The sequence below is a fragment of the Melospiza georgiana genome, unplaced genomic scaffold (genome assembly GCF_028018845.1).
Source record: "Melospiza georgiana isolate bMelGeo1 unplaced genomic scaffold, bMelGeo1.pri scaffold_29, whole genome shotgun sequence".
NCBI lineage: Eukaryota > Metazoa > Chordata > Aves > Passeriformes > Passerellidae > Melospiza > Melospiza georgiana.
The window spans coordinates 6,075,701-6,088,099 of NW_026652215.1; the positions used below are offsets into that span (position 1 = coordinate 6,075,701).

At 52.7% G+C, this 12,399-nt stretch overlaps 1 protein-coding gene across 1 annotated transcript; it reads left to right on the forward strand.

Moving 5' to 3' along the window:
* Positions 1-3,577: 3,577 nt before the first annotated feature.
* Positions 3,578-3,892, forward strand: LOC131096506 (olfactory receptor 14I1-like; the record flags this gene model as incomplete). The annotated part of the gene is made up of 1 exon (XM_058044849.1): positions 3,578-3,892. A coding segment is annotated over one exon (315 nt), but the record flags the coding sequence as incomplete, so codon positions are not given.
* Between the last annotated feature and the right edge of the window lie 8,507 nt (positions 3,893-12,399).

A 12,399-nucleotide genomic window follows, 5' to 3' on the forward strand; every position in this document is an offset into this window, starting at 1 on the left:
AACAGAAAGGGGAAAGATACCCAACACAGGCTCCTCATGGACTCCTTGGAGGAGAGAATTGGAGGCCAGGATGGCACAAAAACCTCTCAGAGACTCAGTGAGGAAAGGAAAATCCTTAAAAGTACCTAAAAGTATTCTTAAATCCATTAAGTACCTTAAAAACCTTGAGTATCTCAAAGCATTAATGAGCCCTGCTAAGTTTCAGTACAAAGCTCCCAAGAGACTCGTTAAAGCAGATAATTGGGGCCATGATTGCACAAACCTCTCACAGAGTCTGTATCAAAAGGGAAACACCAAGTACCTTAAAATAACTGAAGTACCCTGAAGCATAAATGAGCCCCACTGAGTGTTGTTACTGACAAAGCCTCTCCAGGGACTAATTACAGCAGTAATTGGAGGCCATGATTGCACAAACCTTTCAGAGACTCCAAGGCAAAAGCCAAATCCAAAGACTTTTGAAAAACCTGCACAGAGGCTCCCGGCACAGAGGCAGCTCCTGGCACGGGCAGCGCTGCAGAGAGACAGCTCTGCCCAGGAGCAGCTCCTGTGCACAGCCCAGCAGGGCTGGGGCACTGCCTGCAGCCACCCTGGGCACAGCACAGGGGCACACAGGGGTTAAACTAAGCCTGGGCTGGGAGGACAGAGCAGAGCTCACTCAGGGCTCACTAGAGCAGAAATCAGCCCAGGTTTGAAACAGTCATTCCCTGGCTGTGGGAAGAGAAGCTGCCGTTCCTGCAGGGATCTCCTGGAGCTGGCACATCCCACAGCTTTGAGGACCTTTCAGGAGGACTCTCAGAGCTGCTCCAGGGCAGGGCTGTGGTCCTAGGGCAGGGCTGGCTTTCCCTGCTGCCCCAGCCCAGGCACAGCCCAAGGCAGCTCCTGTTGCCAGGCTCTGCTGCAGGGCTCAGCAGCCAGGGCTGCAGCCAGGGGTGCTCAGGGCTGTCCTGCAGAGCAGGGTCCTGCAGCCCAGGGCGCTGTGCTGGGGCAGGGACTCTGCTGCCTGCCAGGGACAGCTCTCAGCCAGCCCTGGCAGCTGCTCCCAGCACTGGGGAGAAGCTGTGGGGGGAAGGAGCCACCCTGAGCTGGGCAGGGGCTGCTGCTGAGAGGGGCTGGGTGGGGCAGGGATGCTCCCAGCTCCAGACCAGCCTGGGCACAGCTCCGGAGGACACTTCCCAAAGAAGGTAAGCCAGGGATTGCTGGAAAGGTCAGGAGCTTTCCTGAGAGTGTTTTCAATTTCCTACTTAGAGAAAGATGGGAATGTTGGGGTGGTGACAAAAAGTTTTTTGTATTTTTACATTTTTATATATTCGTAGGTCTCTAAATTACTATTCTATAGTTACAATACTATAATCCTTACTTAACTCTACTAAACTCTTAACTGTATTAAACCACTATTATATTCTTATATAGCTTTAATCCTGAATTAAATCTAGTATGTTTCCTTACCTTTCTCTTAATAACCTGACTGTCTAAATATATTCCTAAAATGCTGTATAGTCCTATTCTTTTATATAGTCCTGAAATATTATATAGTCTTCTAGGAACTGGATATATAGGAGCATTTTGGGTTTTGAGAATGAGCAGAATATGAGCAGTCATTATAAAAAGTGAAGGCAAAGAAGCCTTTGGACCTACTCCAATTGGTTGACCCAGAGATGTGTAACTAAGGAAACTAAATCTCCTTTTGGATGCTCCTGTTAAATATCCTAATTATCAACCTTAATAAATTGTTGAAATCAGGAGGTGGGTGTGCCCTTTCCCACTGGGACACCTGGAAGCTTCCAATAAGTGTCTGGCTTTTACTTTACTTTACTGTTCTAACACTGCTGCAATTTTTTTTTTTTTTTTTCTCTTTCAATTATAGACAACAGGGGGATGAGAGAAGCAGAACAGGAATTGTAATCCCAGAATCACAGAACATTCTGAGTTGAAAGGGACACACAGGATCATCAAAGGAATGTTTGAACATTTACACAGACTCCAGAACTGTGACTTAAGCTGGTCAGTATCTCATCTGGGAGCCTCTCAAAGCCCTCAGCCACTCCTCAGCCCTGGACAGCAGCAGCATCACCTCTGAAGGGCCCAGCAGGGCTCTCCTGAGCTGCCCTTTCCCAGCTGCACACAGAACCTGCCGCATCCAGGGCCCTGCACACAGGCAGTTTTCTGTAGGGCCCCGGCCAGGGCACACAGGCTGGGATGGGCTCTGTGAGCGCTGGCAGGGACAAGGCTCCTCTCAGGAGGGAATGTCCAGGCCCAGGGAGATGCTCAGGGAAGGAGAGGGGGCTGAAGAGAGCAGTGCTGGGGGCAGGATGATGGCACGGTTGGTGTGTGGGAGGTGCCAGGCACAGCTGGGCACGGGAACACTGTCCTGAGTGCCCGGCTGTCTCTGCCCTGCCCTCTCAGGCACAGCACCACAACATCTTCTCTTGGTTCTGCCCTGCCCTGATATTGTCACTGTTATCTGCTGCTCTCAGGGAGGCTTTGGCATTTGCAGCAGCTGAGTCAGGCACTGCCCTTGGCATTCCTGCCAGGCAGGGCTGTCCATGAGAATGGATAGTCCAAGCTTCCCTGGCACCTGTGGGGCTGTGGGCAAAGCAGTCTATGGGAAAGGGGAATGAGCTGAGCCCCCTCCCTGAGATCCCATCATGGGCACAGCCAGGGATCTCCTTGCTGTGCCCTTCCAAGCTCTGAGCTGCCCTCCTTGGTGCAAATCTCTGCCAGAGCCTCTGGGAGTTCCCTGATTGTCCCACAGGGAAGGGCAGAGCTGCCAGAGCTGAGGAAATGCTGTTGGGTTTGCCAAGGGGGCCATGAGTGTCCTTGGCAGGAGGGGGTGCTGAGAGCTTGCTCAGAGACCTTTAGAGAGGGTGAGACATTCAGGGATCCCTCTGCTCTGGGCAGGGTCTGGTTTATCCCAGGCTGACCCGAGAGTGTGATTGTGCTCTGATTGCAGCCAAAGGTGCAAAGCCAGAGCAGCTGGGAACAAGCCCCATCCATCCCCTCACCTTCCCTGAGCCACAGGGAATCTTTGCCTCTCACATCTCTAAGTGGCAAACTCTGAGTGCAGCAGAAATGCTGGGGATTTCTGACCTCAGAGACCCAGGAATGATGTGTATATAGGAAAACAATTCCTAAAACCAACTTCTGCCATCTATTTCCATTAGAACTGGGAGTGCAGATGCTACCAAGCCTCTCAGCATTAGGAGTGATTTCCCGGAAATATCCTGAATATCCAGCCTTGCCCCTCTGCCACATGGCCACAAACCCAGGGGAGAGGGACAGGGATGGCTCCTTGAAAGGCCCCTCACACAGACCTGGCTGCTCCTGGCACACTCAGCCAGCACAACTGGAGCTCAGGCAGGGACCTGGGTGAAGGATTTCCCAGAGCAGGAACAAGGGTGGGTGAGTCCCAGTGGGACAGTCTGCAGGGAATGGCCCAGGTGTGGCTCCAGGCAGCCTCTCCTGACTTTTCACTGTCCTTTCTCCATGAACAGTTCCCCATGTGCAGCCTCAGCAAATGTCCAACAGCAGCTCCATCAGCCACTTCCTCCTGCTGGCATTGGCAGACACGCGGCAGCTGCAGCTCCTGCACTTCTGCCTCTTGCTGGGCATCTCCCTGGCTGCCCTCCTGGGCAACGGCCTCATCATCAGCGCCGTAGCCTGCGGCCACCACCTGCACACGCCCATGTTCTTCTTCCTGCTCAACCTGGCCCTCAGCGACCTGGGATCCATCTGCACCACTGTCCCCAAAGCCATGCACAATTCCCTCTGGGACACCAGCACAATCTCCTACAAAGGATGTGCTGCCCAAGTCTTTTTCTTTATGTTTTTCATTTCAGCAGATTTTTACCTTCTGACCATCATGTGCTACGACCGCTACGTGTCCATCTGCAAACCCCTGCACTATGGGACCCTCCTGGGCAGCAGAGCTTGTGCCCACATGGCAGCAGCTGCCTGGGCCAGTGCCCTTCTCACTGCTCTCATGCACACAGCCAATACATTTTCTTTGCCCCTGTGCCATGGCAATGCCCTGGGCCAGTTCTTCTGTGAAATCCCACAGATCCTCAAGCTCTCCTGCTCACGTTCAAACTACAGGGAACTTGTGCACATTGCAGTTAGTTCCTGTTTAGCACTTTGCTGTTTTGCGTTCATTGTTTTCTCCTATGTGCAGGTTTTCAGGGCTGTGCTGAGGATCCCCTCTGAGCATGGACGGCACAAAGCCTTTTCCACCTGCCTCCCTCACCTGGCCGTGGTCTCTCTGTTCCTCAGCACTGCTGTGTTTGCTCACCTGAAGCCCTCCTCCATGTCCTCCCCATCCCTGGATCTGGCGCTGTCAGTTCTGTACTCAGTGGTGCCTCCAGCCCTTAACCCCCTCATCTACAGCCTGAGGAACCAGGAGCTCAAGGCTGCAGTGTGGAGACTGATGACTGGGTGGTTCCAGAAACAATAAACGGCTGTAAAATTCTTGTCAATCATTTGCAATAAAAGTCATCTTTCATACTACTTGTTTTTTTAATTTTGGACGATGTGTTTCTTTGTTTCACTTTTTTTCATATTGTCCACAAAGAAATGTCATTCCTTGTACCATTTCTCATTGTGTTTCTCTCCAAATTCCCTGTAGCCCCAGACTGTGTCAATGATGGGACGCGCTCTGGGTGACTTTAAAGGAAATGAAGGATCTCCCAGCAGAGTTTTCACCAGAGGTGCCCCTCTTGCTGCCTTCTCTGGAGCTGCAGCAGCAATGTCTCTGTGCAGAGCTGGGGTAGATCAATGCTGGCCCAGCATCTGTGCCCAGCAGCAGCAGCACTTGTTGTTGCCAATGCTGCTGCCATGGCCCTGCCCCGCTGCCCTGGTGGCCCTGGTGTTGCTTTAGGGCCTGAGTGCTCTCGGGGCCGGGCACAGTCCTGGGGGTGGCAGTGCCGGGGCTGCAGCAGGGACAGGCCATGGGCACTGCTGGGGCAACGCTGACGCCTCAGCCCAGGGCCTGGGGGCTCCAGGCTCCTTGCCCAGGCTCTCTCAAGAACACGGCCAGGCCAATGCTCAGCACAGAAAACCCCCGTGAGCAGCCCCAGGCTGGCCGTGGGCAGGCTGGGGGCAAACAGCATGGCTGGGGCTCTGCAAGGGCCCTGGGGTAGACGGGAAGGAGCAGCAGAGCAGGGGCTGATCCATCCTCAGTGCACTGGACAGCCCAGGGCAGCGTCCCAGAGCATCCTGATGGAGCTGCCAACAACAATCCCCCTCTGCAGCCCTGGCCTCTCCTCCAGCTCACACAGGTGCCCCATCCTTGCAGGCACAGACACGGCAGCACTGGCTCAGCAGCCCCTGTTTGCATTGCATGCAGGAGGCAGGAGCACCCCCATGCTGTTGGAGTGGGGACATGAGCCTGAGGGAGCACAAATGCCATGAGGCCCTGGGAGGTTCCTGTCCCATTGCAGACGCGGTTGCTCAGAGCCAGGGCTGCCTGGAAGCCACCCCCAAACTGCCCTGAGCATTTCCTTGGCTTCATCCTTGTTTTCTTTATTCTTCCTGCTACAAATTTCTTCCCATTGCCCACTCCAGTGGGCCCAGAACTGGACACAGCCCTTGAGGTGCTGCCCAACCAGTGCCCAGCACAGGGGAAGAATCCCTGCCCTGCTCCTGCTGGCCACACCATTCCTGATCCAGGCCAGGAGCCATTGGCCTTCTTGCCCACCTGGGCACTCTGCTGCCTCATGCCCAGCCTGCTGTCCATCAGTCCCTGCAGGTCCCTTTCTGCCTGGCTGCTGTCCAGCCACTCTGTCCCAGCCTGTAGCACTGCAAGGGTTGTTGTGGCCAAAGTGCAGGAGTCAGCACTTGGTCTTGTTCAACCTCACTGTGTTCGATTTGGGCCCTGGATCCAGCCTGTCCAGGGCTCTTTGCAGAGCCCTCCTATGCTCCAGTAGATCAACTCTCACACCCAGCTTGGTGTCATCTGCAAATTTGCTGATGCTGGACTCAGTCCCCTCATCCAGATCATCAATGCAGACATTGAAATCCACGCTGGCTGGCTCTGACCCCTCGGCCATCCTGTGGGTGCCCTGTGACGGCACTCAGGGTGATCTGTTCCATAACCTTGCCGGGCACCCAGGTCAGGCTGATAGGCCTGGAGTTCCCAAGCTCCTCCTTCCAGCCCTTCTTGGGGATGGGCTCACACTGGCACCTCCAGTGCTCTGGGACCTCCCTGGTGAGCCAGCACTGATGGTGAATGATGGAGAGCAGCTTGGAGAGCTTATTCACAGCTCCCTCATCCCCCTGGGATGGATCCCCTCTGATCCCATACACCTGTGAGCACCTGAGTAAGTCACCAGGTCACCAGGTGCTTCCTCCTGGATTACAGGGGGCTGTTTTGCTCCCTGTGCCCATTTACCAGCTCAGGAGAACTCTTGTCCTGAGGGCAACCTGTCTTTATATGGAAAATTGAGACAGACACTGTGTTCAGTAACTTAGCGATTTCCTTATCTTTGGTTACTATATTCTCCACTGCATCAAAAAAAGAGTAGAGGTTCTTCCTCTCCCCACTTTTGCTATATTTTTTTTAATAAAAACAATTTAATATTCCTTTTTTTTACAGAGGTGGCCAGGTTAAGCTCTAATTGAGCTTTCATCTCTCAGCTTTTCTTTCTGCATAATGTAAGGACATTCTTAAAGACTTCCTGAGTTGCTGGTCCTTTTTCCCCTGAGTTCCCAAAAAAGTTCCATGGGCAGCCAGGCCATATCGCTGGCCAGGGGCTATTTACAATTCACAAATAGGATGGGACAGCTAGGAACTTTCGTTGAGCTGTTTTATTTTTCAGCATCAGTCTCATTACATGGTTATGGCAATGGGAAGATGACATCAGTCCACAGCCCAGGCAGTAGACAGAGAACTTAATGTTACAACTTATTCTAAAAGTTTTTTTACCAATCACACAAAGTAAAAGCATATTGACAGCAGTTCTAGCCAATCACTTTAAGCACATGTATCTTTGGTTAAAACAATACTTGCTTATTTCGAATACAATACCTGCATGTAAGCCTTAAAACACAATGCATAGAGCTCCATTATTAATCTTCAAACTTCCTAATATCTTGCTAGATAAACTTCTCTGTAGCTTAGGGAGTTGTTCTAGACAAGCGTTAATACACAGTTCATTGTTCTATTTCTCCTTAGTTTTCTACTTTTTACATAATTTTCCTGCTGACCTATCTCATGGCTACTGCTTAGCTCAAATCACAATTCTGCTGTCTCAGTGGCCTGCTTTTTGCAGCTTTCCAAAAACCCTCTGATTTTAAGGATTCCCACATGGCCAGTCATTTTCCTCACCAGCTTGTCTTTTGCCACACTGGGACAGGCTGCTCTTTCCCCCTTATAATTACTTTCTTGAAATGTGTCCATCCTTCTTGGACCCCTTTGTTTTTAAGGGCTATTTCCCTTCAAAAAATCAGGACCTTATTTGGTACTCCCCAAATCTGCATCCTAAATAGGCCAGAGTCTGCCCTTCCTAATTAAAGTGCAGAAATTTTATTGCTGCCCCTCCTTCTCTCACAGAAAATGGAAAACTTGATTATTTCATGGTCACTGTGCCCCAGGCAGCCTCCGAGCCCCACATTTGCCACCAGCCCTTCTCTGTTTGTGAACAGCAGCAGACAGAGCTTTCCGTGGCAGTGGGAGTGTTACCAAAATTTTGGTAAAACAGAAAATTCCTTAATCCCAATGTAGCATAAAGAAGCAGCATTCTTTATTCAGCTGGATGCAAGGGGGATAGCTCCTCCCAAAGCTGTGCATGCTGAGTGCAGGAAAGTTTCTGTTTATATTCTGTATATTGCACACATATTCATTGATTGTCCTGGACTAAGCATAAATATGATAGTGATTTCCCCAAAATCATTAACACATTTCCTCTCCTCATTACCCATGTGTTCTTCTGTCCTGGGGTCTCTCTGGTGGTCCCTGGTGGTCGTGGATGCCAATGTTCCAGTGGGCCTGGCTGAGCTGGCAGGACACTGAGGCTGGTGAACTTGCTGTTCCCCTTCTCACACAATGGGCATTGTGTGGTTTCCACAGGCCTGGGGTTGTGGAGAACAAGCTCCAGTTGTGAGCTCACCTGGTGTAGACAATTTATCATCTGGTAACATGAGGTCACAGACTGGGCTATGACATCACAGAGCGGGTTATGTTTGGTCATGGAAAAGCTATGGCATCATAGACTGCCTCTGTGACATCACAGGGCAGAGATCTGACATCACAGAGCAGAATATGACATCACAGAGTTGGCCCTGACATCAGAGACCAGCTGTGTGACATTAGAGAATGGGCTGTGCCATCACAGAGCAGGCTGTGACATCCCAGAGGGGCTGTGTGACATCCCAGCAGGGCTGTGTCAGGTCACTGGGTTGGTCACTCCACCCCAGCTCCCCCTCACAGTTTCTCCCAACAAGTCCAATGCTGTTCATGCCCAGCAGGGTCCCTGTCCCCTGGGATCTCCCCGGCCCACCTGGAGCCACAGCCTCCACCAAAGGATGTTCCACAGGATCCACCCCAGAGCCTGACAGGGGACAAGGGGCCAGAGCTGTGTGACCAGGACATCAAGGATAGGGATTATCCAGGTCACTGTGGCCTGGTTTGGGTTCCCCAGGCTAGGAAAGATGTCTGGCAGCTGGAGCAGGGTCTGGGAAGGGCCTCCAAGGTGGGGCTGGAGCCCCTGGGCTTTGAGCAGAGGCTGAGGGAGCTGGGCTTGTCCAGCCCAGAGCAGGGAAGGCTGAGGGGCTCCTCATCCCAACCTGGCAGTGCCAGTGAGGAGGGGATAGAGAACACAGAGCCAGGCTCTTCACAGGGTGCTGGGGGGAGACAAAAGCCAATGGGTGGAAGGGGAAGGAGGGGAGATCAGCCAGGGCATGAGGAGATGAAATGAGTCAGGCTGCTTTCAGCATTTCCTCAACACCAAGAGCAGCCTGACCTCCCTTCTCCATCCACGACTGACAGCTTTGCAAATCAGGAATTGTTTGAGCTGTTTTGCTCCCACTCCTGAGGAGCATCCTGATACAGGAACTTAATTGTGTGTATATCTATCACAGAACCACGTTTGTCTAAAATTATTTTTAATATGGAAATCACTTGTGTTTGGAGGACTCATCAGTCACTGCTGGGACATTACACATAGCTCAGGGAAGAGCAAGACTGTTATTAAATTATGTCTTCTTCAAGTGTGGTCTGTTGGTCATGAAGAGAAACTTTCTGTGCCTCTGAGTCTCACCAGTTCCTAGTCCTCAAAGGACCCAAACATGATGAGTTGTGGTTCCCACACTAGTGGTGGCACTTCCTCATCCCTCCATGCACAGAGCAGAGCTCCCTTGTCCCAAAAAGTCCCTGGCAATGCAGGGATGAAGGAAACGGGACAGGCTGTGGGGATCAGGGGAAGGACAGGGCCAGGGATTTGGGCCCTTGAGATCTCAGCACCGCAGGCAGACGGGAGCAGGGCATCCAGGGAGCCTCCTTTGGCCTTGGCCCAGCACCTTCCCCCATGGCTGTGGCTGAGTCCTGTGGCAGCTGCAGCTGCTGCTGTGCCCTTGCCAGGGGCTGAGGCCACGGGGCCAGTGCCCAGAGCAGCCTGGCCTGAGCAGAGCTGTGGGGCCAGAGCCAGCTGGGATTGGCTGGGCTGGGCTGGGCTGGGGAGAAGCCCTTGATGCTGCCCAGAGCTCAGGGCAGCTGGGAGAGCTTGCAGGGAGCTGGGCTGGGCTCAGAGAGCCGCGCCCAGAAACCATCAGTGTCCATCTCAGCCTGGCTGAGCATGCAGGGGCAGGACTCAGGCCAGGCCTTGTGGGGCAGGGCCAGCGCCTGTGCAAGGCATTGCAAACAGGCAAGTGGCCCAGAGAGGAGGCCGCTCTGTGCCCTTGGTGGCATGGACAGAGCAGGGAGGGGGGCCAGGACATTTGCCAGCACCAGTCTCTGTGCCCAGCCCTGGGCAGCCCTGGCTGCTGAGCCCAGCTTTGGCCTGGGCTGAGTTTGGCTGTGGCCCAGCTCCATCCTCCTGCAGGGCTCAGGGCCTGTTCCCAGCCATGGCCGGCCCTGGCTGCCTCTCTGCTGGCCCAGAGGCCGGCAGAGTCCGGGGCAGGGCTGTCTGTGCATCCCCACAGGTGCCAGGGGCTCTGCAGGAGCTGGCAGAGGCTGCCCAGCAGGGAGGCCATGGGGCACAGAGCCCCAAGGCTGCTGTGGGCACCACGGCACAGGGGCCATTCCCAGCCGCAATGCTCCTGGCCTGGGCTGGGCCTGCACAGGGTCTGGGCCACCATGGCTGGGCCAGCACAGGGCCACAAAGGGGCCACGCAGCCGCTGCCGGGGCTGACAGCAAGGCCAGGCACACACAGGGAATTGCTGAGCATGGCCTGTGCTGGCCAGGCCTGACTGTGCCAAAGGCAGAGCTCAGCTGCCCTTGGGGGCTGCAGCAACAGTCCAGAGCCCAAAGAGCCTCCATGGCTGTGCTGGAGACCAAGGCTGCAGGAGGGAAATGCAGGGCTGCTGCGGGATGGGGAGGACATTGAATTCCAGCACACACCTCAGTTCTCTGATGATCCCGGCACAATGCTGGGCCCTGTTTCAGACTGGATCAGAACAGATGTTGATGGGACAGGAGCCCTGCGGGGCTGTTAGGGACCTGCAGGTGGCAAGGTGCTCTGCTCTCCCTCAGGTGCTCTTGGAGAGATGCAATCCCAGCTGGGCACCTCAGGGCACAAGTGGCCCTGCCTTTTCATGGGCACACAGCTGATGTCTGCCTGGAAAGGGGCACAGGTTTTAATACCTGTTAGTTTCATCATATACAGGCACAACTTTATCATCTGGGTCATTTGAGTACTGTTAAGAAATGGCAATGTTTTCCCACCAGGAACAGGGATTTCCTGGAAGTGTACAGATGGCAGGAGAAGAAATACTGATCTTGCTTTCTACTGGTGTCACCTGTATCTATTCTATTATATAAATCTCTCTTTTCCATTTGGGGTTTCAAGCTCTCCTTTTGAAATGGCCATGTCTAAGGAAATCTCTTCACTAGACGAGCTGGATATTTATGCTTCCCATTGCTCCCAGATTTCCTCATCCAGATGCTCTCTGGTCATGCCTCTCAACTGACTGGCTTCATGCTTTGAGCTGCAGGAAGTTGCCCAATCATTCCAAAGTGCAAATAAATAGCCAACATCTTTATGGTGTTTATATCTATCACAGAACTGCCTTTTCTTATGTCTTTGTCTAAAACTGTTCCTGTACAGAAATCCCTTGGGGATGGTGGACATGTCAGATGCTGCTGGGACATCATGGAGAACTCTGTTTGCTGCAATGTTAAACTGTATCCTGTTCAAATTGTGCTTTTTGGCAAGAAACCCTTCTGTGCCCATGAATGTCACCAGTTCCTGAGCCCAAAGGGCACAAACCCGATAAGTTGTGGTTCCCACTGCAGGGGCTCTGCACAGGAGAGCTCTTCATCCCCTTTCATTTTTTTCCTCCCTCTGGGCATGGAGGGAGCTCCTGACTTCAGCCTGTGACTTGTGTGTGCAAAGAGAAAATCTGGGCACAATTGGGGCAGGAAGGGTTTGGGGGGACCTTGGGATCTGTGCTGGGCACAGAAGGTGTTTTCCACTGCTCTGAGACTGTCTGCTGTGGAAAGTGGATTTAATATCCAGCAGAGGAATGACTTTTACATTTGATAGAGCCATGCCTTTCCTTGGCTTTGTTGGCTTAAAAGAAATGAACATCCCTCTGTGTCTCGGGCAGCTCCTTCTCCAAGGAAAGCAGGTGGGAGTTGGAGCCAAGGAGCTGAAAGCTGCAGGTGCAGCCTGGGCTGGAGGGAGCTCAGATTTGCACAAGGCTGCTCTGAGTGCCAGGGCTTGGATGGGGGAAATGGTGGGATGGGGGTAGGGACAGAGTCTGATTGATTGTCAGCCATGAAGGGTCTTGACTTTCATATCTATTCAAACTGCATGAGGAGGTCCTTGGATTCAGTGTCAGCTGGAGATAGCATGTATCAATAAATTGACAGGGAAAAAACTCCTAAATTTGGCCTAAGTAACCTTTTCTCACTGTCTTTTTAGATAGAATCTATTCACCTTGAAAAGACTCCTGGAATTCATCTAATTAAACACAAAAGATTTGAAAATTAAAATCAAATTATTCCCAGAGGCTTGGCTTGTTCAGGTGTTTTGAATGTTAATGAACCCTGGGACACAGAATTCCTGCACTCAAGAGCTGAAGGCTGAACAAGCCTCTGGAGCAGGAAAATTCAGCAGCAGCCTCCAAGTTGCTGAGGATGTCAGCAGCCCCCACTGAGGCCATCCCTGCCCAGAGACCGTGGGGGAATGGGCAGACAAGGAGAGCGTCCCTGGGGCTGGGGCAGCACAACTCAGAGGCACCAGCGGCTC